At 40.6% G+C, this 27,208-nt stretch overlaps 1 protein-coding gene across 1 annotated transcript; it reads right to left on the bottom strand.

Moving 5' to 3' along the window:
- Positions 1-13,407: 13,407 nt before the first annotated feature.
- LOC121877642 (TNF receptor-associated factor 6-like) lies at positions 13,408-19,608 on the bottom strand. Its single transcript, XM_042383450.1, has 5 exons — positions 19,326-19,608; positions 18,743-18,926; positions 17,714-17,848; positions 15,815-16,021; positions 13,408-15,633 (listed from the first exon to the last, which is right to left on the bottom strand). The coding sequence occupies exons 1-5, from the start codon at positions 19,568-19,570 to the stop codon at positions 14,608-14,610; spliced, it is 1,797 nt and encodes a 598-aa protein (XP_042239384.1). The 5' UTR covers positions 19,571-19,608; the 3' UTR covers positions 13,408-14,607.
- Positions 19,609-27,208: the final 7,600 nt, after the last annotated feature.

A 27,208-nucleotide genomic window follows, 5' to 3' on the forward strand; every position in this document is an offset into this window, starting at 1 on the left:
CTGTTAAAGTACCTGTAAAAGAGAGAGTGAAGCAACATTGTAGCGAAGAGAAAGGGAAGAAAGGTTATCAACTAAAGGAGGAGAGTTAATAAAATGAAATGCCAAGACATATAAAATATCTGGGAAAATCTCGGCCTATCTGGCCACCTGCATCACCTACCATACCTCTGTGTTATGTACTATAATGCTTCATTCTTCACCTGCAGTGCTGGTAAGTGTTACTTTTTTACATTTAGTAATTACATGTACAATACTCATACAGTATATGGGTCAATAATTTTTTATTGTTGTATTTTTGTAGTAGGGGGAAGTGCCTCGATAAGTAGGAATTTGGGATAACTCGGCAAGGCCAGAGCCCCATATGTGCCAAGTTATCTAGGGTTTACTGTATTAGTTTTTAAGTAAAACTGAAATTTCAATAAGAAACAAAACTTTACCAGAAATGTGGTGCAGCAAGTCCAGGGTTGTGTTCGTAGAAAATGTTTCGTTTATAAGACGCATTAATCCCACACACTTAAAGAGTTATAATCAGGGATGCTTTCCCGAGACAAATTTTTTGACACCTTATCCCATAACTTTCTAATTTAATTAAATGCAGTATGCAGAAAAAATATATTAAACAAATCAATACAAAACACAAATGAAAAAGATAAATAGAAAATTAAGTGAATGTAAATTCATGACTGTTCTAGAAAAGAAAACTGAGAATTCCAACACCTTCTTGGCGGGTGTACTTGCGTTCATGGTAATGGATCTTTTGAAAGATATTCCCCGATTGGCCAAACACGTGCACTTGAAATAAATGCAGTGGCTGGAGCAGCATTGTTGCTTTTCAACACTGCCACATGATGTTGTTTCTGATATACATTTTGAATCTAAGTGCTCATCACAGCATAAGCATTACACCAGACAGAAATGACTTGTACAGTGGTCCTTCGGTTAATGAACACAATTCGTTCCAGAAGGTTATTCGTTAACCGAAAATTTCGTTAACTGAAACCATTATTTCAATGGGTTTTGGGTTAATTGGTTCCAGCTCACCGAAAATTACCGAAAGTAAAAAAAAAAATGCAGTATAGTACACTTACTTTGAGGTGTGTATGTAGAAGGCTCCTGGATGATGATGCTGATGTGAATTTGAAGTGGGAGGTGGAAGAGGAGAAGGAAGTGGGGGTGGAGGAGAAGCATTTTACTGCTTCTTGGAAGGTGTCACCTTCCATGAAAATGTCAGGAACCTCTGGACTGACAGATTCTCCAGCAGGAACATCCTCTCTCCTTCTTGAAGTGGAAGGCTGAGGGGTAGCATCTGTTTCCCGATGCCTTTTAATGAAGAAAATGTCAATTTTTCTTTGTGGGGCAATTCTCCTCCTCATCATTAACTGATGTTTGAAGGAGACCACTCTGTCCTCAACATTACACAAAAGAAGTTCTGTTGTTTCCACATCTGGGTGCCTTGAAGCCAATTTCCTGAACTTATCCCAGTAGTGAACAACATCTTTCAAATCTGAAGTAGACATATGGTCATCACTTTCCCTTTCCTCTTCACCACTGTCAGCCTCTAACATCTCATCCAGTTGTTGCAAGTCTTCAGGAGCAAGTTCCTGCTCATGAGACATCACAAGCTCTTCCACATCAACCTCCTCCACTTCGAGGCCCAATGACTGACCAATGGACACAATCTCCTTGTCCAACTCTGCTTCTTCTGCAAATCCCTCAAAATCATGAACTGCTGATGGCCACAGTGCTTTCCATGCAGAATTGAGGGATCTAATGGAGACTTCTTGCCAGAGTGACACAATCAATTTTACAGCCTCCAGGATGTTAAATTGTGTCTTCCAGAACTGTGCCAGTGTTAGTTCAGGATCAGTGGAAGTTGCCTGATAACACTTCCTGAACATTTTCTTCATGTTCAACTTCTTGAAGTTGCTGATCACATTCTGGTTCATTGGCTGCATGACTGATGTAGTGTTGGGAGGCAAAAACATCACTTTGACAAAGTCAAATTGAGCCTCCAAAGTGCTGGCAAGTTCTGGGTCATGACCAGGGGCATTATCCATGAGGAGAAGAGCCTTTAAAGGGAGTTTATTGGTGGTTAGGTAGCTCTTGACAGAAGGGCAAAACACCTTAACAGCCCCATTCATTAAAGAGCTGTCTTGTCACCCATGTCTTACGGTTGGACTTCCAATAAACTCCAAGCTTTCCTCTTACCACTTTTTGTTGTTTGAACACCCTGGGGTTCTCAGAGTGATAGACAAGCATAGGCTTCAGTCGGAAATCCCCTGAAGCATTGGCACCAGGTAAAGAGGCTTCATCTCTGGTGATGAATGTTCTTTTGGGCATTTTCTTCCAAAACAGCCCAGTTTCGTCCACATTGAACACTTGCTGTGGAAGAAAATTTTCTTCATCCACCAGTTTGTTAAAGTCCACTACAAACTTTGCTGCTCCTTTTTTATCTGCACTTGCAGCCTCACCATGCCTAATAACACTGAAAATGTCACTTCTTTTCTTAAATTTTTCAAACCAGCCCTTGCTTGCCCGAAAATCTTCGAAGTCTGTGCCAGAAGAACCAGGTTGACCTTCCTTTAAATGTTCATAAATCTCCCTGGCTCTTTCACAAATAAATTCTGTAGAAACTGAATCACCTTTCATTTGCTTTTCCTTAATCCAGATGAGAAGTAACCTCTCTGTTTCTGCTATTAGGGATCTACCTTTAAACAGTCTGGTAGATTTGTCTCTCAGTTTCACTTCCTTAGACTTGTCTTTCTGTGCAAGAATTGTCGACACAGTTGATGCCGACATGCCATAGTCTTTACTAAGCACATTTGTTCTAATGCCCTGTTCAGGTTTCTTTATAATTTCCTGCTTTACCTGGATTGAAATAACTTTTCTCGATTTCTCGGTTGCCATGCTGGATTCGATTTCAACACTGAAATTTTAAATTTTATTGCTGTAAATAAAGAAAAATTTCTTTAAATAAACACTGCACTATATATTATCAATATGTAAAATATATTTCAAAATGACCAATAATTTGACTGGAAACACAGAAAAAAAGCATTTATGTTGAGCCTCAAACAAGATGTTCCTTCCTCTGAACCTATAAACTGACTGACGCCAAGCTTGGAGTGTTGAGTGGCTGTTTGGCGCGCAAAAAACTAGTTTCCTATACAGTGAGTTCTGCTATAACTCGTGTTTTGACAATGCGAATTGGCTCTAACGCGATTTATAAATAGAGGAATGATATTTGTAAAACGCGAATGCTTGTTTGCTGTAACACGATTTTTGCTTACTATTTCTCCAATTTTGTGGTATTAACTGTGAATATGGTAAAGAAGAATATCTCCAAGAAGCGTCCTGGTGATCACATTCCCGGTGATGATCGTAAAAGAAACTTGAAGAGAAGCTCGATGTTATCAACCTCAAAATCACCCTTCTCCTCCATCAAGTTATATTCATATTTTTTCAAGGTAAAGTGTTACATTTACTGTATGATTTCATTATTAGATATGAATGTAACATTTATTTAGACTGCTATCCTTTGTGCTAGGCTAACTACTAAATTTTTTTCGATTTTGGGTAATCTGCACCTAACCCTATTTTCTCCATAAGCCCTGTTATTTCTATTGCGCAAATTTCTAGAAAGCGAGGTTTTGCAAGAACACAACTATCACGTTATAGTAGAACTGACTGTACTTCAATTATGTTCAATAATTGTTAAAATGACTAAAAAATTTAATATAAAACTTTTAAAATCATTGAATAGTACAACCTTCTTGATATTTACTAAAATGGTAAGGAATTTAAGCCCTAGAACCTATTACTGTATTGGCGTTCTAATACTACAGCTGGTGAACAGCCAAATGCAAGCGAAAACATGTTGGGAAAAATTCGTAAGGAATTCGTTAACCAAAATTTTTTCGTTAACCAAAGTGAAGAATCTTATGGAAGGTAATTCGTTAACCGAAATTTCGCTAATCGAGGCGTTCGTTAACCGAGGGATCACTGTACAGTATAGAAAATGTGTTCCCTAATTTTTGAACAACATTTTATGGTACACAGGCCAAACACAAATCACCAACTTGTTGTATACAACTACTGAATGTATTTTGTTTAATGAAAACACTTCATTTGCAAAACACATCTGAGGGTGGGGGGGGGGTCTAAAATGCACTAAATAATCAGAATCTCTCTAAAATACTTCAGTGAAGTTACCATATATCTAAGTACCAATGTCATCAACAACTCATCACAGGAATTATTAGTACAGTACAGTACAGCAGTTGGAAATAAATAAAACATTAAGACGAATCTGTACTGCAAAGTGCATTACCACCATGTCATCACAGTAAACAATGGAAGACATAAATAGTGGATTATACCACCACAAGTGTAACACTCAGTGTTGTTCAAGAACAAAATCTCTCAATGGAAGATAACAACTGTACTGTACTGTACTATACTGTACCACACTGTAGCAAGCACAGGGAAACAAAGTTAGAGATATCCTCTTTATTTTTTAATGTTTTAGTCATATCTACAAGAGCAAGAACATTTGTTATTTGTTAATCCATAACAGCGTGAGCAGAGGATATATACAATTCCAATAACCTTCTTAATATTAATTAATATTTTGTAATAACTCAAGCTCAAACCAAGAGATTTTTTTCACAGAAGTAGACAAGTTCATCACCAAAATGTTATGTACAATTGAACAAATTTATTGAGTACGTGGACAGTATTTACAATTGAGCATTGTAGATCTTAAATCTAAATTATACAATACAGTACATGTATTTTACACAGTACATCATATACAACCTGTCAACAATTCATATTGAACACATTGGATGGATTCAAAAATCAATATACAGTACAGTATTGTACTATTCTCCTGCTCATTATCTTACCCATTAGGAGTTTCAAAGTTTTAACCCTTAAACTACAGCCATGGAAAAATTGGGAGATCTGTGTCAGCACAAAAAATTTTATTGTTGTTTTCAAATCTTTAAAAAAGAAATAAAAATCTGAAAATAAAATGAAACATGCAGAAAAACAAAATATGAAAAATATCTTTAATCACCATACAAGTCATCTGGTGGAAGTCATCTCCATGAATAGTTCCATTACAATAACACAATAATGGTCCCTTAACAGCGAGACGTACAAGTTCCACCCTCCATGCCTGACGTAGGCCTACTGAGGAGGATGCTGCTCTCACGTTCTCTCTTTCTCTTGGACCTAAAACAAAAGTGCGAAAACACCATACACATTTAAAATCTTGGTGTCTATTGACGTTGGTCGCAGTCACCCACACTGATGTTAATGAATATTGGCTGCAGTTTAAGGGCTAATGTGCCACTTCTATAACTGCCTCTAAATTAGATTACCTCTGACCGTGGATGGGAGTACAGTAATCAATACTAGCTACAACAAGTTTGTACATATCTTATTACCTGGATTATTAAAGGAAATATTTAGCTGGACAGGGCCACCAATAAAAACTTTAGTCTCACTGTATGGGTGAGTCTGGAACTACTGTACTATAGAATGTATTGCAAGTGCTTTCACTCAGCTCATGTTCAGAAACCCAGAAGAACTTGACATTATGGCTGGGACTAATTTAAATTATAAGCTTACCTTTCCGACTGCAAATATATCTCTAAAAAGTGGTAGAGTATTGGGAAGTAAAGGCCTTAACACCATGGACAGTTGGAGGAGCTCAGTGAGTGTGACATACTGGTTGCCAATAATGGCCATCCATGCTTCAAACCCCATTCAATCCCAGGACACACCCATCGTGTTTTGTGAGGTGTTTCCTAAATGATGAAAGGTATAAAATGGGATCAAATCACACTGTGTGAGTAAGTGCTGAATGAAGAACATCCATACAAATGTAAACAAATCTTATATAACTGTGGTATTCCTAGCCAACTATCTCTTACATGTCACAAATGGCTTCTGACACTTGGCTTTTGTAGATGCTACCAAGGGAGAGTCGAGCTGAAATTTCCCTTCAATGGCAGTTAGCAAGAAAATAACTATAAGTGGCACTCTAAGATGGTCGATATAGCCTTGGTGTGGTGCACAGTGACTGACCAAGCTCAGCACACAGTGTGAAAGGGAAGGGGATAATAGGTGTACCTAAAAATGGTTTATAAATCACTCTGGCATGTATATAAAGAAGATGGAAGGTAAATCGTACACCTTCAGTGAGCAACACAAGAGTTACTACACTGTTAAAGTTGTGACCTTCCTAACAGTTCCTCTCTTCAACCTTGCTACATATACTTAAACTAATGATAAAGAGTGTTGTTTAAAGAATGATTATATTTCCTGAGACTGTTAATGTCAAAATGCTGGAGTGTGTGTGTTGGTTTTACAGAGTACTGTATGACCTATGAGCGAATAAGTAATCATAATATATGAGACAAATTTTCAGAGATTAGTGTAATGGAAGACTTATTAAAAACCTAAACCAAATTGTTTTGTGCTAAATGAGATTACAAATATACTAATAATGTACAAAACTACATTATGGTAACAACTATATACAAGAAATTATTAAAATAAAAAATATATATCTTAGGATAACAGTACAGTACTGTATATAGTACATTAATATTGATACTACACTGATATTTTCATAAAAGTTTCTTAATATCATCACAGATAAAGGGAGAGTTAGGAAAATTATAAAGTAAATGAAATAGGAATGACTAGGAACCTTACAATTACCTCACACAAAACATAATACAGTACAGTACTGTCCTGTGCTGGAACCATTCTCCATTAAAATGTCTTAAACTATGAAAAAAATGAGCAATCATTATCAACAGTCACCAGGTACAGTTGCCTCCACACGATGGTACCAGGTCCTGGGAATGTGTGAGAGCATAGGTACAAGATGTGGCACTAAACCGTGGATTACCATTTGCCGGTTCCCCATATTTCAGTCCTAGTCACTCGGTAATTGCTACACAACAATGCTGCATAACATAAACAAATAAAGCATCCATGTGAAAAGTGTTCTTCAGCATTAGAACATAAGAACATAAGAAAATAAGGAGTCTGCAATAGGCCGGTTGGCCTGTGCATGGCAGCTCCTGTCGAGAGTTACTACCACTCTCTATCATCCATGAATCTATCCAGCCTCCATTTGAAACTTTCCAGCGTTCCAGCACTTACTACAAAGTTGCTAAGCTTGTTCCACTCGTCCACCACCCTATTTGTAAACCAGTTCCTTCCTATCTCCCTCCTAAGCCTAAACTTATCCAACTTGAATCCGTTGTTCCAAGTCCTATCCTGCTCGGATATTATAAGAACTTTATCTATATCGCCTTTATTGATTCCTTTCACCCACTTGAATACTTCTATCATATCTCCCCGCACTCTTCGTCTTTCTAGGGAATGCAAGTTTAGTGTCCTTAACCTATCCTGATATGGAAGGTTTCTAAGTCCTGGAATCATTTTCGTCATTCTTCGCTGCACCGACTCTAGTGAATCGATATCCATTCTATAATAAGGGCACCAGAACTGAACCGCATAATCGAGTTGCGGCCTGACTAGCGCAAGATATAGTTATAATAAGACCTCCGCACTCTTATTACTTACACTTCTAGATATAAAACCCAATACAGACAGACCCCGACTTACGACTGCTACGACTTACGACCGTCGGGACTTACGAACGCCGCAGATTTTTTATTAAAAAAAAAAAAAAATTCTTTTTTTCAAATGACACGCATTTTCTATACCGAAACATTTCCAGTTAATGTAGTCTCCATGTATAATTAGAAAATTATGGGGGCCCCTTGTGCATTCAGCTGACTACATTAAAGGTAAGTGCTCAGTCACACTGTAACCATTCCTTATTATCTATTACTTTCACTGTACTGTATCCATTCCTCATTATTCATTTCTTTTACTGTACTGTATTTCATTGTAGATTATTTATTAAAAAAAAAAAATAAATAAATTTTTATCAATGTCGGACTTACAACCTGGATTTGGGTCCCTAACCCCGTCGTAAGTCGGGGTCTATCTGTGCTCTGTTTGCCCTATTTCGAACATTAACGCACTGTTTTCTAGGCCGTAGGTCCGGGTTACAAGTACCCCTAGGTCTCTCTCACAAGTCGACTTCTCTAGGTTGATGTTGTTAAGGCTGTATACATTGACAATATGTGTTCTTCCAATATTAAGTACGCTGCACTTGCTGGTGTTGAATTTCATTTGCCATTTTTCAGACCACCCCTGCAGTTTATTTAGATCCTCCTGTAATGCATTTGCATCCTGCCCTGAATTAATCTGCAGCCCTATTTTGGTGTCATCCGCAAACTTGCTTATGTCACTGCTGATCCCAGTATCTAGATCGTTTATGTAGATTATCAACAAGAGTGGGTCTATTACCGACCCCTGGGGAACCCCACTGGTTACACGACCCCACTCGGATTTAACACCATCTACGCTGACCCTCTGCGTTCTATCGGTGAGCCATGATTTTATCCAATTTAAAACTTTCCCCTCGATACCATGAGCCTTAATTTTTCTCAGAAGCCTCTGATGCGGTACTCTGTCAAATGCTTTGCTAAAGTCTAAATAAATCACATCGTAATTTTCGTCATTATCTACTACCTCGAAGACTTTCCTATTCAAGGCATCTTCAGAGGCAACTGGATTGATGTGTGGCCATGCAAACAGGGTAATTTCACTGTTTCATGCCCATTCATTCAGCCCTGACAACAGTGCTGCATTGCCAGATCTCATACCTACTGCAAGCCTTTACACACTCCCAGGCTGTGGAATGTTCATGTGGAGGCAACTCTATCACCATCATTCTTAGCTAATTAGTAAACTGATATTTATGATATTCATAAACATCTGTACAGTACAGTACTAAGATAGTGAAGTAGAGCTTGTGTTAACAGATAGTGAAGTAGAGCTTGTGTTAACAGATAGTGAAGTAGAGCTTGAGTTAACAGACAGTGAAGTAGTTAACACTTTAACCAGCAACTCATTATTGGCATTTTCATTATGACATTCTGTTCTGTACTGTACTGTACTGTACTGTAATTGAAAGATTCTCTATCACATGAGCTGAGGCCAAGCTGTGGTTGATTTTGGCACCAGTACAGTTCAAAACAATCAAGATGGACACTGGAGACCTGGTGATGCAATATTATTGGGCACAATAACGCTGTAGGAAGCACATTCGTGGTTCCACTGCCTGCACTATTTCTGCCAAGGAAATTTTGGAGTCCCATCATCCAGGTAAAGATGATGGGAGATTCACACTGTGATGTGATGTCAAGTCAGCCATATAACTATGTTTGCTTAACCTCTATATCCCGGGCTAGGGTGCCGCTGGCCGTATCCCCCACACGGGTTAAATCGAGAAAAATCAACTTTTCCAAAAATATTTTTTAACCTTTTGAAATGATAAAACAATCAAAAAGAAGTAAGAAAAACTATATTGACCCTCTAGAAACTTCCCTGGGGCAGAGGCAGAGAGGGAGATAAGGGGACAGTCTTATCTTGATGGCGAGCCCTCAAGGTCACTACTCACTTGGTGGCAATTTTCTGCTTGCCCTTGTGTCTGGGATGGCCAATAATGCATATATTTAATGATCATAATACTTATTTCCTATAAATAATTCATTTAGAATATTCTATTTGCATTATTTTTCATAAAAAGTGCTTGGCCACACACACGCAGTCTGTCGCCAGGCTGTCTGGTTGTCTTTGCGTTTGGGAGAGCAAATAATGCATTTAAATAATTATCGGAATAATAATTCCACAAATAAATACATTTATAACAATCATTGCATTATTTTCAGTAATACTATACTACAATACAACTAGTCATGCGCCGGTTAATGTCCTAGATACGTTCTTAGAAACGTGACATTAACCGAAATGGACGTTATCCGATCATCACATAAACTTTGCCTTTATACTTGCGTGTATGTGGAATACTATATACGTACATATACAGTATTACCCCGCTTTACACGGTTTCACTTTCCACGATTTCTCATTTACGCGGTACCTTGCCAGAACCGGACGCGTGAAGTATAATTTCTTTTTTTTTTATTTAGCTCATAAAATTCATACAAATTACCCGGCCAGAATATAATTTACATTGCTGGAATTCTTACAATATGATGATCATTTTGAATATAAACATCATGGATTTTGCATTAGACATACAAATTTTAGATCTAATGTAATAATTTGGTTTACACAAAGTAAGTATTTTATCTTTTGTGCAAAATATATGAAGTTTACATTCAAAATATTCCCTGACCTGCAAGGAATCCAGAAATGTCAATTATATTATCCAAACTTTAGTTTGAGGTATTATTTATTACTAAATGTTAAAATCTAGTGTTTCACCCAATCATTTCTCAGAGAGGTAGGGGCCAGTGAGCTGGGAAGAGGGGGGGGGGGATTTGAGTCCATTATTTGAATGGACATTAACCTGGCGACTGTATTTCTCTTAAATATTAATTGTGTGAGCATACCATCATAAAATTTAGATGTTATTTTTACTACAACATAGGTATTGTGTCGGAAAAAGTGGAGTCTGGGGGTCAGGCCAGTCTCTATTGGAATTAATCCCATATGTTCTGTTGTTCACTTTACGCGGTTTTCACTTTCCGCGGTACCCTGTGGGTTCAATTGACGGTGTAAATCAGGGTACTACTGTACACTCTTACTCTTAAATCACTGCTGTAATGTGATACAGGTGATTAATTTTTATCTCTTGTGCAAAATACATGACGTTTATATCAAAATTATTCACCGTCTTACAAGGATTCCAGCAATGCTGGGCAGATGGGGGAGAGGGAGCGAGCGAGCGTGGGGGGAGGGGAGCGGGAGGTGAGGTGGTACGTTGGACAGTTGGCACCGGCCCAAGGTCTAACGCGTATTTATTTATCAATTCTTAAGTGACTAAGCTTCTCTCTCTTATAAAAATCCAATGAAATGACCTGGGTGAATATAATTTACATTGCTGGGATTCTTGTAAGATGATGATTATTTTAAATATAAACATGCTATAATTTGCACTAGACATAAAAATTTAGTACCGTAATCAAATTAGTACATGTGCACTCCAGCTTTGGACTAAGGTCATTTATTTCTTTTACGGTTCTTTTAGTATGGTGTGTGCATGTATATGGATGAAAATAAATTAAGAAATTTATGTAAATCTACCAAAACTACAGTTGAATAACTTTGTATTTTAAAATGTAAACTAATGTACAGTACTACAATTTTTATCTCCTGAGCAAAATATATAACGTTTATATTCAAATTAATCTCTGTCTTGCTAGGATTTCAGCAATGTAAATTTTATTCGCCTATAGTCTGAGATATTATATGAAAATCTTAAGGCCTAAAACCCCCCACGCGAGGGAGCAGGAGGGGGAGGGGAGCAGGTGAGGCGATATGATTTGACAGTTGGCGCTGAAGGCCTGCGTGTTTATTTATCATTCCTTAAGAGTGACTAAGCTCTTCTCATAATTTGCCACCCAAATGACCTGGGTGAATATAACTTACATTGCTGGGATTCTTGTAAGATAGTGATTTATTTGAATACCTGCATAAACAAGCTATATTTGCAATAGACATAACAATTTTAGTACCATAATCATTTAGTACATGTACAGTACAGGTTTGCACTTAGGTCCATTGTTAACCGAGGGACCACTGTATTGCAGTGTACTTGTACTGTACAGTAGTACCCCACATAACGCGGTCAATAAAACCCACAGGGTACCGTGTTAAGTGAAAACCGTGCTAAGTGAACAACAGAACATATGGGATTAATTCCAATAGAAACTGGCCCGACCCCCAAACTCCACTTTTTCCGACACAATACCTATGTTCTAGTAAAAATAACATCTTAATTTTATGATGGTACATGCACACAATTAATACTTAAGAAAAATAGAGAAATACAGTCGCCAAGGTAATGTCCATTCAAATAATGGACTCGACTCCCTACCCCTCTTCTCACACTAAATTTTAATAAATAATACCTCAAACTAAAGTTAGGATAATACAATTGGCATTGCTGGATTCCTTGTAAGACCAGGAATATTTTGAATATAAATGTCATATATTTTGCACAAAAGATAACATATTTACTCAGAGTAAACATTATATCTAAAATTTGTATGTCTAATGCAAAATCAATGATGTTTATATTCAAAATGATCACCAAATTGTAAGAATTCCAGCAATATAAATTATATTCTGGCCAGGTAATTTGTATGAATTTTATGAGCTAAAACAAATATCTTCAGTTAATAAAAAAAAAAATATTCTTCACGACACTATCTGTCAATCAAAGTACCCCACCTTGCCTCCCCCCCTCTTCCAAGCGCCAGATGGTCGGTCGGTCCCAATCCTCCCTTCAAGAGATGTTGGGTGAAAAAACTAAATTGTAACATTTAGTATTAAATAATACCTCAGATTAAAGTTAGGATAATATAATTGACATTGCTGGATTCCTTGTAAGACCAGGAATATTTTGAATACAAATGTCATATATTTTGCACAAAAAATAACATATTTACTCAGAGTAAACATTATATCTAAAATTTGTATGTCTAATGCAAAATCTATGATGTTTATATTCAAAATGATCATCATATTGTAAGAATTCCAGCAATGTAAATTATATTCTGGTCCAGTAATTTGTATGAATTTTATGAGCTAAAACAGGCAGGCAGGAAGGCAGGCAGGCAGGGTGGCGGGTGGGGCGAATCTAAAAATAGCGTCTCGAGCCGGACACTCTCCGCGTGTACGTGGAAAAAACCCGCGTTAAGTGAAAGTTCGGCTCTGGCGAGGCACCGCGTATACGTGAAATCGCGCTAAGCGAAACCGTGTTGAGCGGGGTATTACTGTACAATATTGACTAAATTCACTAGATAACGTACACAACTAATGGTTGGTAAAACTTGTCAAGTGAGTGTTAAGTCTGTCAGTATGAGTGGCACGTGTGAGTGCTCGTGTCCCCCATCATAGGAGTCAGTTTTTTTTCTCTTCAGGACGCCTGAGTCCTCCGTTTTCTCTCAATCTTAGAGTGCACCAGAGACTTTATTATTCCTTAGTAATGACACAGAATTTGAAATTGCAACCCCAATTGCAACTGGGGTTGCAATTGTTGAGTCAACTAGATATGTCTGATTACAGCAAATGTGTTATTGTCAATTTGTAGGTGAAAAATTTTATCCTCAATAGATGTGGGTTAACATTACAAATGGAGGCAAATGCTTACTGAAGCCTAAGGAAGGAAAGGATATTCAACACATAATATCTGGCCAGTATGGGAAGGATCATCATGTCTCCGTCAGGGAGTTGTGGAGTGGTGGTCCAGCAGGCGTCACTTTTTTTGGGGGCACGGACGTATATGCAATCGGACGTTGTTCGGTTGGACGTTAACCAGCGCATGACTGTGTACACTACTTTTAGCGTGAAGGGTCGAGGTACGACTCTCCATGGCAACAGGCTAATGCATACTAACCGCACTGAGCCCACCCACGTTACCCTGCGTGTGGCGTGACTACCAAATAGTCATGCTGGAACCTTATAACCCTAGCTAGGAATTCAAACAATGGCGCAAACAGGGGCGTGTTCCGGAATGTCAATCGGGGCGTAGTGGTTAAATATAAGTATTTATCTACTTTGCTTTGAAAAAATATATGACACAGTTTAAAAATATACACAATTGTTAAATATATTCATTCAAAATATATATAACACCAATTCTCTTTTGACTTGCTTAAACTTGGAAACTTGTGCCATGAAACGATCTGGTTAGAACTACGATTCTATCTGGAACCATCACTAATCTGCCAGGGATAAGGAGTTGACAGATGAAAGTTGCCAGAAAATAAACTCGTGTGATACCAAAGCATCACACAAGAGGGTTGTATAAAAATGTATAGCTTAATTATGATATAAAAGTATAATTCTTACCACCAGGAAAATAGCAATAACAAAAATATATCTACAGTACAGTAGTAAATCAGTGAATACTCCTTTCTTTTATACATTAAACAACAGTTATAACAACGAGGAATTTCAAAAACAAATTAATTTAATTTTCAAGCTATTTAAAAAAAAATATTGGTAAAATGTTAATGAAAGGAAAGGAATACTGTCAACAACACACATTTAAAATTATCAATGATGGGTACTGGGTACCTCACACTTGTCTCTCATGGCATAAAATGTATACAGGAATGTCTTCCTCAAGTAATGTTTGTCCTCCATTATTATTATAATTTGAATAACTAGGTGAGAGCTAGTCTTGTCAGGCACTGACAAGTTCAGTACAGCAAGAATATATTCTTGTTAGTAACTATATATGCATGTGGGCATATAAAGGGAAACAAACTTTCATTGTGTGTTTGTTAGATTAGAGCAACAAAATTCTTCATCAAAGAGTTTGATTATCTCTGTTCTTGGTCTTTATAAGTGTACATAAGGTTATCCTATGCCATTTTACCTCTACAGTACTGTACATGTGCAAAAAAAAGGCTGTTTTTCATTTTAGTTTCACATCAATCATTTTTTATTAAAGTATCTTTGGAAATTCTAACTGCATTCAACTTTTTTACTGTTTTTTCCTGCAGCACATACCACAGCACGGATACACAGTGTGTCATTCTTTAAATACTTTCCATTCTCTGACTCCATTATCTTGTTAAGAGATGTGAAATCTGTAAAACCAAATCCTTTAGGATTGCGAGACATCTCTGGTCTCATAAAAGCTTGTCGGTCTGGCTTACTCATCATTGTTTCTGTAATGTGGTTCTTGGGTAAGTTTGAGCCACAGTCCAGGACAGAGAGAGTTATTTGACCATTGAAAGGCCAGTCTAGGAAGTCATCATTATCACCCTGCATTGTGTGAATAAACAAGGCCAAAAAGTAATCATTAGATTTAAAAGTAATATTGATTCGCAAACAAAATTTATACCCAAATCGAGAAGTGTAAAATGGAGGACTGTGGTAGACTCTCGCAGGCTTATTTTGTAAATCAGCAGAAGAATGTGAGAAGTTTTTAATTTTCCAAACATACTCTCCATTACAAAATTTTCCATTTAACTCAGCCAACTGAGCTTCAAGATGAGCATCAACTTCTTCAATTCTCTTAGCCAAGTTACTAAGTTTAATGGTTTCTTCCAACATACTCTGGCTCAAGTCAACACTTTTCTCACACAAGTCTCTCAGTATTATCTCTTGCTGGGTGAGCAATGATGTAGAAGACTTGCAAGAGCCTTTGGTAGCACCTTCACCAAGAGTCATGTGATTCAGATGCAGCTGCAGTTTGTTGACGTCAATTCCCGAATCGGATCCTCCCTTGTCTCCATGTTGTGGTGAGGGAAACACTGGTGGTTTATCACTAGACCCAACAGCTCCAGATGCATTTAAGGATTTTTCTAATGTCCTCTCTGGATGAGAAGGACTTATGTAATTTTCAGGAATTGGAGATGTGGCAGACATCTGACTTCTTAAACTCGGCTGCCGACTAAAGTTTCCAAAAGGGGACTGTATCACACCAACTGTTCGACTTAACTCAGATACAAATGTATTGATTTTCTTGTATGCAGATGATAACAGCTGGAAAAAGGAAAAATACAATATGTATATGCCAATAAAATATATTTCATTACTTGAGCCAAAGGCAGTTTTTTGCTCCTTGACACATTTTAGTTGTCTCTCACAGTGAACCAGTATTACAGGTCTTTTCTGTCAAATCTTACCTTCAATTTAAACAAGAAAACATAAATGGTATACATACAAAGAGGTGGAACTGTGTTTCTTGTGCCATGTGCTGGTTAAGATCAACTCGGGTCATCTTCTGGTGACACCCGTGTTCAGCAAAGGGGCAAGCAACCACCACTTGAGGGCAGGATTCTGTCATGTGAGCAGCGACATCACCGCGTGCTACCATTGTCGCACACATCTCACAGGCCACTATTACTTGGACACAAGTCAGTAAATGAAGCTGAAAACATAATTAAATATACAGTACTGTAACTACAAGTATATTACAAGTTCACGAAAACTAATTTAAAAGTGTCATGAATGATGACTGTAAGACTCCTGCACACAGTACTACAGTTCACATACCTGTAAAATATTCATATTTTAAAATTCTTTTAGCTTTGTTATATACCTAACAATAAAGGTTCAAAAAGTACATTACACCTAGTTTGAAAAAAAAAAAGCCTTAGAAGTAATATTGAGCAATAAAAGGCATCTGAGACCATGTGACACCTTCATAGAGAGAGAATCCAGGGCAAAGATTCTTCAGTGCACATAAATAATAGCCTCAATACACACAACTTCTTAAATAAGTAAAATTTGAGATGGACATTGTTCCTAGGAGGTTGTAACTGATGTTGGGGCTGATCCTTATTCCTGTTCTATAACAGAGGATGGCAGTCGTCAGTTGCCAACCTACATAAGCAACCAGCTTCACTGACCCTTTTAAAGAATAAGAATAAGACTATCCCATAGAAGATGCACTGCCTATCAAAGTAAACCTAGTTGAAGAAGTTTTGGGTTTCACTGGACTTTAAGCTGCCTGGGCTTAGTGAGCACATTCACCAGTTGTTCTTGACAAGCATAAAATGAAAATAGTTTTCATGTATACGTACATACCAATTTAATAATGTATACTGAAGTTTCTAATCAAATGCAGAAGCTACTGGATAAGTTTCAATTGGCACATGGTTACCTGCACATACATCCTGCAGTGTGCCATCCACTCGTCTGCACTCCTGTGTATCCACCTTCCACACTGAGTTGCTGCCAAAACCCTTCTTACAGACAGCACAGGGCCATTTTCCACTATCCACCACATTCACTCTCAGGCCCTTAGACTCTTCCATCCTTCCATTTCTTTAGTTTCTCCACTGCCTCTCCAGTAGTATCACCACTAAGTCATCAGTATACCAGGGCAGACCAGTCTTAAAGTCCCATGTTATGGCCTCCATCACCATGATAAATAGAAGGGGTTCAAGACCACTACTTTTACCATTAACTCTCACCGAGGATCTTGAGCCCTCATGTAATGCTATTACCACCGAAACAAGACACTCCTCAACTCCTAGCTCTCTTTGCTACTTCACGTGATACTCTGTCAAATGCTTTCTCTAAGTCTACAAATTTGATGTAGAGTAGTACAATTTTCTCTCCTTCCCCAGATATTTCTCTTTTACCATAAATATTACCTGTATAATCTTCTTATTCCACTGCCCTTTCCACTGGCCTTTCATGATAACACTTTCTCCAGTCATCTGGAACAGTACATTCTATCCTGATTGAATTAGTCAACTTGGTCACCATTAACAAACCTACAATGCCGGATATTTCTTTTCTCATTTATCACTCTGTCTATCATCCTACAACCATGTTACTATCATTCTCACCAGTGATCCCCCTTGCTGAGCCACCTTCTACATAGTCTCTTGCACACAGCAGACACTGAGTTTTCTACAGCTCAATGTCTCCACAATCTCACCTGCTCTTCCAAGCATTGTACCTATGTTCAGACTACAAGCTCAGCTTTGATTGCATTCATTTGTGTGGGGTGTGGGTGGTTTTAGTGGGGTAGGTTTGTCATGACTAATATTAAGAGTTGGGTAACAGCTACTCACCACTTTAAACAGTCACTAGTTTACTCAACACTTACTTGCTCTTGGTTGAAGGTAAAAGGTTCATCACAGAGAGCACATTTCTTAACCCGTAACACACACTCACATGTCAAGTGCTGCTCAAGTTCTCTCTGAAGCACAGTAGCTGCACACTCATTGGGGCACATAACTGGCTGTAAAAATAACAAATTCATGTTTTATTTCCATCTTCCATTAATTAAATTACTGTATAAATAAACTAACCACAAGTATCCTTTGATTTACAACACCAGTAACTCTGTTTATCATTATTAATTTCATGATAGTAAATAATTTACACCTTGTATATATTTACAATACCTTTTCTTTTTTACAAATTTTCAAATTACTGTACTGTACGGTTTATATAAATTGTTTTGGGGTGTAAAAACATGGTTATTACTCAGTACTGTACTGTACCTTTATCAAAACAAAATAAATGAACAATGTATTGCAAGCAGTTTGACTGGTGACAGCATGTCATAATGAAATTGTTACTAGTTAATGGAATCTTTTGAATACTGTACAGCTTCACACTTCAAAAAACTCCTGTGACCAGCAGCAGCAATATCCAAGAGCTGCCCCATCAGTACAGTTTTAGGACTAACTTACTCAGTTCAGTACTGTATTACATTTAAAAAATTTATACAAGCACATATTTATACTGTACTGTGCTGCTAAGTGTCATTTTATTACATGTTTGAAATTTTTATATTTCCAGGAACCTTTTCCAAATTGATAATGACAATAAGTGAATAAATAAAAAACAAGACTGTATTTGAGATGTTACTTATAATCTGGAGAAGGATGCCTGCAGCTCACACTGGTCAACTGGCCCATCATTATTGGTAAAAGCAATGTTGAGACAATTCTGAACAACTGACAACCATCACTGCCAGCTATCCACAGCTGGATTCTCATATCACTATTTGATCATGACCTCACTAAACTACTAATAATTGAATTATTTACTTATTTGAAATAAGAACAAGGTATGAATAAAAAGAAGTGCATTATGAGAGCTGTAAAAGGGCCACTCAAATACTTGCCTGAAAGGAGCACACCTGAGTGTGGTGCTCAATATACATAAGGTCTATTATACGGGTGCAGCCGAGTGTGTGATTTGGGCATCTGACCTTCAACTGTAAGATTTCTCTCTCAGCACAAGAGTCAGGAAACAAGTCTGCCTCAGTGAGTGGGGTGTTGTCAATTGGGCAGCGGTTAATACTCTCACTGTAAGGTATATAAAATTGTCTAATAAAGGTAATAATACATGTTATTTTACACCTAATTATTAAAATACATTAACTCTTTGCTATTTGTACTGCTATTGGTACATTAAGAATTGTTCACAATAAGTTTTAGCTGTAATATTTTAGTCACAGTATTTTCCACTTGTACAGATTCTCTGTCTGCATGTGTATACTTGTATACAAGGAATTTGTGTATGCAACCAAGTTTACAACTTTATAAAAAAACAAAAATGGTAATGCAATAGGAGGTCCATGAAAAGAACTGCTAAGAATTTTTCTGTCATTTTTTTTATTAGTCACTTTAATAAAATGTTCTACTCTGGCAAACACTGGTGACTGGAGGGGAAAGGTTTGGTAGAGTAATAGAAGAAAACCTCACCTCATACTGTTGTAGATACATTCTTTACAGAAGCGGTGGCCACATGTGGTCTGTACAGGTGACCTCAGACCCAGGAGACAGATGGCACATTCATACTTGGAGTCAAGGACAGGTACAAATTCATAGTCATAACCTTCCTGCTGTAGGAACAATAAAAATAAAATAGGAATTTTTATATTAAGGTTTGATGATGTCAACACTGTCAGCCTTGTTCTACAGGTGACTAGACAGTTCTGTACTCTCATAAAAGCACTGCCACATGATGTAGTTATTCCCACATGTATGTATGTATCTTTTTAACCATTTATCTCTATATACCTTGACACCAAAGGGTCAAGGCCTGGCGGCTCCTCAGGCCAGGTCAACTGTTAGGTGGACCATACCAACCCCTCCTGAACCCTCCTCCAGAATATCAACAAGTTCTAGCCAGAATTACTAGGAAAAGACGGAACCAGTGTTAAACAGAAGTGAAAAGTGGTGAACAGTGCTTAAGTCAGTGAAACAACTCAACAGTAACAATCGTACCCAAGTTAACCTTCACAGTGAGGTCCAGGTACCCAGAGTGATACGCGGCCGTGAGACCCAACAACAACCAGCGATGTGTTAATCAGTCTCTCTCGATAGGAAGGCCTAAGACAAAACCTCATCTTACGTCTGTGAGGAATTACTAAACCACATGTCCCTCATCAACACCATATGTGGGGAATCACTACACGTGAGGGTCCTCATCACCATCTGTGAGGAATCACTACACCTGATGGTACCTCATAACACCATCTGTGAGGGAATTACTACACCATGTCCCTCATAACACCATATGTGAGGAATCACTACACCATGGAGTCCTCATGTCTGAGAATTACTACACCATGTGATGCCCTCATAACACCATCTGTGAGGAGTTACTACACCGTGAGGCCTCATAACTCTGTGAGTAATTACTACATGAGGTTCCTCACTTTGCTGTGAGGTAATTACTACACCACGTGAGTCCCCTTGTGAGGTGTCGAGAGATATTAATGTTGTCTAGCACTCAGGATGGAAGGAAACTCTAATGTGGTTTCTTGTATAATATAAGTTATATTATAGACAGTCTGGTGCTGGAGGTGTTGCTTGTTCAGGAAGATGGGCAGAATGAGAGTTGGTTGGTGGGAGAGGACAGCTGGTGGGTCGCCTGCTGCTGGCGGGGAGGCGAGAGGACATGGGCAGGAGCTAAGGCAGCCAGGCAGCGGTGGAGGAGGTGTTGCTTGTTTCAGAATGGTCAGAATGAATCTCAATGGAGAGCAGGCTTATATACCGACAGCAGCTATGAGTCATGTTGGGAAAAACCAGAAAGTGAGCGTTGACTGGTTCCGTTGCTAAATACGACACATCTGGGGACAGCTCTCGCTTGGTTGCTAAGAGCAGCCACGTTGGAATGTGGTGGCATGGTGGCTGTGGCCAGTTAGAGAGCGTCCACTACACCTCATAACACCATCTGTGAGATTACTACACCACATGGGCCCTCATACCTCTACTAGGAATTACTACACCATCCAGGTCCCTCATGCACCATCTAGAGAACTACTGCAGTTCTATCTGGAGTTTGCTGTTCAACACCTACATTAATTTGTATGTTCACTGTATGTTCCTTTACTTTTCTCCTAATGACTTTGTGTCAAACCACCAATGTATGTAATAAGTCATTTATGTCCAATGTTTTCGGGCTGCAATTTCAATAAACCGTTAATTATTATTATGGTTGCCTCTCAATGTAAATAATTACGGTAGATAAAAATAAACTTATTCCAGGATTTATACAGAAAAAAGATTAAATACTTTACAACAATCTGCATATTAATGTATCTTCTATAAATTAAATATAGGTCTACCTCAGTTCAGGGGGAAGTCCAACTTAAGGTGTACGGTGCTTTTAATTTTGGTCGACTGTTATATTATTCCTGTCATCAATCAAGGATCATATGTACATCAATTCTAGTTCTATTTCCTACTTTCAAATTTTTCATCCATTTACACCCTGTCTCACCCCTTTCAAAATTTTCAAGGTATTTTTTATCCTTCTTTCACTTCTCTTGAAACTGATACTGCTAAAAGATCTACTATTGTCATTGAATATTACAGGGTGATATGCTTCTTTTTGTCTTTGGTTTCAGTGATTTTATAGATTTATCGAGTTTGGTAGATTTTTCAAAAATATCGAGATAAAATATTCAACCAAATATAAATCTTAAAAGATAGAAAAAAGAAAATGAAACGGTAGTTGTGACGAGGAAAGGTTTTTCCTGAGCTGAGTTTCTGTTTCATTGAAATCAGTCAAAAACCGGCAGAGAAATTCCACTCTTGAGTGTTAGAAAAGTTCATTTTGAGATACAGTACAGGCTGATAAAGCTTCTCAACATTTCTCCCCAATTCCACATGTAATATCTTGTTTTTCGTGTATTTTTCACTAAACTCAGTTATACAGTGATCCCTGTTGAGTGAACGACTTCAGGATAGAACTAACAGACATTTCTCAAACCAAAATTCTTTGTTCGGAATCTTTTCAGTTACTGAAAATTTTCGAATGTTAATGAACATCTTGCACAGAGCCGTTAGCCACTTCCCAGAATGTTTTGGGTGCTGGGGATGTTTTCCTTGGTCTAAACTACTGTAATCTGTAAATGCAGTTCTATTCTGACAAGTTAGAAATCTTTACTATAGAAATCTCGAAAAGCTTATATAAAAGTTTGGTTTAAATAAATATCTATAAAAATTAAAAATCTGTATGATATGGCTGTGGAAGCTCTGTGTTACCACAGTATTTTTCCTGGAGATGTGGGGGATTAATTGGTCTCTTGTAACTGACCTGACACAATGTCAGGTGGAGGTAGGTGGGGTTTAATGGTCTCATCTTACTGACCTTATGGAATGTCAGGTCACCCTTTCTTGGCTGGGGAATTAGTGGGTCTCATAACCTGAAGATGTCTTGAATAAACATGAAACCTAAAGTATTTTTTAGAGATTGTGATAAGTATAACTGAGCAAAGTGCATCCCTTCAACATTATCTTATATAACATTTTAAAATATGGATTGAGAAGCAGAAAAGTGTGGAGTTATGAAGTGGAAATGAGTGTTTGAAACCTCCCTCTGTTTAACTGGCTGCAAGTAGTCACGCAAATGTCATCTACAGACCCCCACTCCTTATTTGTGTCTTAATTTGTTGGGGTGTGTGAGTGGTGTTGAAGAGATGTGTGTGTGTGTGATGTTGGAATGAGTGTGTGTGTGTGTGTTGGAATGAGTGTGTGTGTGTGTGATGTGTGTGTGATGTTGGGGTGTGTGTGATGTTGGGGGTGTGTGTGTGTGTGGGGGTGGTGTGTGTGATTGGAATGAGTGTGTGTGATGTTGGGGTGTGTGTGTGATGTTGGGGTGTGTGTGTGTGTGTGTGTGACGTTGGGGGGTGGGTGTGTGATGTTGATGGTGGTGTGTGATGTTGGGATGTGTGTGTGTGATGTTGGGGATGTTGGGTGAGAGAGTGTGTGTGTGATGTTGGGGTGTGTGCATGATGTTGGGTTGTGTGTGTGTGATGCTGGTGTGTGTGTTTGTGTGTGTGGTGTTGGGGTGTGTGTGTGTGTGGTGTTGGGGTGTGTGTTGTGTGGTGTTGGGGTGTGTGTGTGTGTGTGTGTGGTGTTGGGGTTGTGTGTGTGTGTGTGTGTGTGTGTGTGTGTGTGTGTGTGTGTGTGTGTGTGTGTGTGTGTGTGTGTGTGTGTGGTTGTGTGTGGTGTTGGTGTGTGTGTGTGTGGTGTTGGGGTGTGTGTGTGGTGTTGGGGTGTGTGTGTGTGGTGTGTGGTGTTGGGGGTGTGTGTGTGTGTGTGGTGTGGGGTGTGTGTGTGTGTGTGTGGTGTTGGGGTGTGTGTGTGTGTGTGTGGTGTTGGGGTGTGTGTGTGTGTGTGTGTGTGTTGGGGTGTGTGTGTGTGTGTGGTGTTGGGGTGTGTGTGTGTGTGGTGTTGGGGTGTGTGTGTGTGTGTGTGTGTGTGTGGTGTTGGGGTGTGTGTGTGTGTGGTGTTGGTGTGTGTGGTGTTGGGGTGTGTGTGTGATGTTGGGGTGTGTGTGTGTGATGTTGGGGTGTGTGTGTGTGATGTTGGGGTGTGTGTGTGTGGGTGTGTGTGTGTGTGATGTTGGTGTGTGTGTGTGTGTGTGTGTGTGTGTGTGTGTGTGTGTGTGTGTGTGTGTGTGTGTGTGTGTTAGGTGTCTGTGTGTGATGTTGGGGTGTGCGTGTGTGTGATGTTGGTGTGCGTGTGTGTGTGATGTTCGGGTGTGCGTGTGTGTGATGTTCAGGTGTGCGTGTGTGTGATGTTCAGGTGTGCGTGTGTGTGTTCGGGTGTGCGTGTGTGTGATGGGGGTGTGCGTGTGTGTGATGTTGGGGTGTGTGTGTGTGTGGTGTTGGGGTGTGTGGTGTTGGGGTGTGTGGTGATGGGGTGTGTGTTGATGGGGTGTGTGGTGTTGGGGTGTGTGTGTGTGTGTGGTTGGGGTGTGTGTGGTGTTGGGGTGTGTGTGGTGTTGGGGTGTGTGTGTGGTGTTGGGGTTTGTGTGTGTGTGTGTGTGTTTGTGGTGTTGGGGTGTGTGTGTGTGTTTGTGTGTGGTGTTGGGGTGTGTGTGTGTGGTGTTGGGGGTGTGTGTGTGTGTTGGGGTGTGTGTGTGGGGTGTGTGTGGTGTTGGGGTGTGGGTGTTGGGTTGTGTGTGTGTGTGTGTGTGGTGTTGGGGTGTGTGTGTGGTGTTGGGGTGTGTGTGTGTGGTGTTGGGGTGTGTGTGTGGTGTTGGGGGTGTGTGTGTGTGGTGTTGGGGTGTGTGTGTGTGTGTGTGTGTGTGTTGTGTGTGTGTGTGGTGTTGGTGTGTGTGTGGTGTTGGGGTGTGTGTGTGTGGTGTGTTGGGGTGTGTGTGTGTGTGTGTGGTGTTGGGGTGTGTGTGTGTGTGGTGTTGGGGTGTGTGTGTGTGTGTGTGGTGTGTGTGTGTGTGTGTGTGTGGTGTGTGTGTGTGGTTTTTGTGGTGTGTGTGTGTGTGTGTGTGTGTGTGTGTGTGTGTGTGGTGTTGGGGTGTGGTGTTGGGGTGTGTGTGTGTGTGTGTGTGTGTGTGTGTGTGTGTGTGTGTGTGTGTGTGTGTGTGTGTGTGTGGTGTTGGGGTGTGTGTGTGTGTGGTGTTGGGGTGTGTGTGTGTGTGTGTGTTGGGGTGTGTGTGTGTGTGGTGTTGGGGTGTGTGTGTGTGTGTGGTGTTGGGGTGTGTGTGTGTGTGTGGTGTTGGGGTGTGTGTGTGTGTGTGTTGGGGTGTGGTGTTGGGGTGTGTGGTGTTGGGGTGTGTGTGTGTGTGTGTGGTGTTGGGGTGTGTGTGTGTGTGTGTGTGTGGTGTTGGGTGTGTGTGTGTGTGTGTTGGTGTGTGTGTGTGTGATGTTGGGGTGTGTGTGTGTGTGTTGGGGTGTGTGTGTGATGTTGGGGTGTGGTGTGTGATTTGGGGGTGTGTGTGTGTGATTTTTGGGGTGTGTGTGTGTGTGTGTGTGTGTGATGTTGGGGTTGTGCGTGTGTGTGATGTTCGGGTGTGCGTGTGTGTGATGTTCAGGTGTGCGTGTGTGTGATGTTCGGGTGTGCGTGTGTGTGATGTTGGGGGTGGTGTGTGTGATGTTGGGGTGTGTGTGTGTGTGTGTTGGGGTGTGTGTGTGTGTGTGATGTTGGGGTGTGTGTGTGTGTGTTGGTGTGTGTGTGTGGGGTGTGTGTGTGATGTTGGGGTGTGTGTGTGTGTGTGTGTGATGTTGGGGTGTGTGTGTGTGATGTTGGGGTGTGTGTGTGTGTGTGTTGGGGTGTGTGTGTGTGTGATGGGTGTGTGTGATGTTGGGGTGTGTGTGTGTGTTGGATGTGTGTGTGTGTGTGTTGGGGTGTGTGTTGGGGTGTGTGTTTGTGTGTGTGTGTGTGTTGGGTTGTGTGTGTGTGTTGGGGTGTGTGTGTGTGTGATGTTGGGGTGTGTGTGTGTGATGTTGGGGTGTGTGTGTGTGTGGTGTTGGGGTGTGTGTGTGATGTTGGGGTGTGTGTGATGTTGGGGTGTGTGTGTGATGTTGGGGTTGTGTGTGTGATGTTGGGTGTGTGTGGTGTTGGGGTGTGTGTGTGTGTGTGTGTGTGTGTGTGTTGGGGTTGGTGTTGGGGGTTGTGTGGTGATGGGGTGTGGTGTTGGGGTGTGTGTGTGTGGTGTTGGGGTGTGTGTGTGGTGTTGGGGTGTGTGTGTGTGTGGTGTTGGGGTGTGTGTGTGTGTGTGTGTGTGTGTGTGTGTGTGTGTGGTGTTGGGGTGTGTGTGTGTGGGGTGTGTGGTGTTGGGGTGTGTGTGTGTGTGTGTTGGGGTGTGTGTGTGTGTGTTGGGGTGTGTGTGTGTGTGGTGTTGGGGTGTGTGTGTGTGTGTTGGGGTGTGTGTGTGGTGTTGGGGTGTGTGTGTGTGTGTGTGGTGTTGGGGTGTGTTGGGTGTGGTGTTGGGGTGTTGTGTGTGGGGTGGTGTTGGGGTGTGGTGTGTGTGTGGTGTTGGGGTGTGTGTGTGTGTTGGGGTGTGTGTGTGTTGGGGTTGTGTGTGGTGTTGGGGTGTGTTGTGTGGTGTTGGGGTGTGTGTTGTGTGTGTGGTGTTGGTTGTGTGTGTGGTTGGGGTGTGTTGTGTGTGGTGTTGGGGTTTTGTGTGTGTGTGTGGTGTTGGGGGTGTGTGTGTGTGGTGTTGGGGTGTGTGTGTGTGTGTGTGTGGTGTTGGGGTGTGTGTGTGTGTGGTGTTGGGGGTGTGTGTGTGTGTGGTGTGTGGGTTGGGTGTGTGTGTGTGTGTGTGTGTTGGGGTTTGTTGTGTGTGTGTGTGTGTGTGTGTGTGGTGTTGTGGGGTTGTGTGGTGTTGGGGTGTGTGGTGTTGGGGTGTGTGTGGTGTTGGGGTGTGTGTGGTGGGTGTGTGGTGTTGGGGTGTGTGGTGTTGGGTGTGTGTGTGTGTGTGTGGTGTTGTGTGTGTGTGTTGGGGTGTGTGTGTGTGTGGTGTTGGGGTGTGTGTGTGTGTGGGGTGTGTGTGTTGGTGTGTGTGTGTGTGTGTGTGTGGTGTGTGGTTTGGGGTGTGTGTTTTTGTGTGTGGTGTTGGGGTGTGTGTGTGTTGGTGTTGGGGTGTGTGTGTGGTGTTGGGGTGTGTGAGTGTGGTGTTGGGGTGTGTGTGTGTGGTGTTGGGGTGTGTGTGTGTGTGTGTTGGGGTGTGTGTGTGTGTGTGTTGGGGTTGTGTGTGTGGTGTTGGGTGTGTGTGTGTGGTGTTGGGGTGTGTGTGTGTGTGGTGTTGGGGTGTGTGGTGTTGGGGTGTGTGGTGTTGGGGTGGTGTTGGGGTGTGTGGTGTTGGGGTGTGTGTGTGTGTGTGGTGTGTGTGTGTGTGTGTGTGTGGTGTGTGTGTGTGTGTGTGTGGTGTTGGTTGTGTGTGTGTGGTTGTTGTGTGTGTGGTTTGGGGTGTGTGTGTGTGTGGTTTTGGGGTGTGTGTGTGTGTGGTGTTGGGGTGTGTGTGTGTTGGGTTGTGTGTGTGTGTGTGGTGTTGGGGTGTGTGTGTGGTGTTGGGGTTGTTGTGTGTGATGTTGGGGTGTGTGTGTGTGTGTTGGGGTGTGTGTGTGATGTTGGGTGTGTGTGGTTGGGGTGTGTGTGTGTGTGTGTGTGTGTTGGTTGGGTTTGGGGTTGGTGGTGTTGGGGTTGGTTGGGGTTGGTTGTTGGTGTTGGTTGGGGTTGTGTGTGTTGTTGGTGGTTGGGGTTGTTGGTTGGGGTTGGTTGGGGTGTGGTTGGGGTTGGTGTTGGTGTTGGTGTGTGTGTGTGTGTGGTGTTGGGGTGTGTGTGTGTGGTTTGGGGTGTGTGTGTGTGTGTGGTGTGGTTGGGTTGGT

The sequence above is a fragment of the Homarus americanus genome, unplaced genomic scaffold (genome assembly GCF_018991925.1).
Source record: "Homarus americanus isolate GMGI-L3 unplaced genomic scaffold, GMGI_Hamer_2.0 scaffold57774, whole genome shotgun sequence".
Lineage (NCBI taxonomy): Eukaryota > Metazoa > Arthropoda > Malacostraca > Decapoda > Nephropidae > Homarus > Homarus americanus.

What these genes read in the sequence shown, in the direction of transcription:
- LOC121877642 (XM_042383450.1), bottom strand. Translation starts at nt 19,570, where the DNA reads ATGAGAGTACAGAACTGTCTAGTCACCTGTAGAACAAGGCTGACAGTG. An exon ending in TTACCTTCAACCAAGAGCAA is followed by an intron (nt 16,022 to 17,713) that starts GTAAGTGTTGAG and finishes TTATGTTTTCAG; the next exon opens with CTTCATTTACTGACTTGTGT. An exon ending in AAACACAGTTCCACCTCTTT is followed by an intron (nt 15,634 to 15,814) that starts GTATGTATACCA and finishes TCCTTTTTCCAG; the next exon opens with CTGTTATCATCTGCATACAA.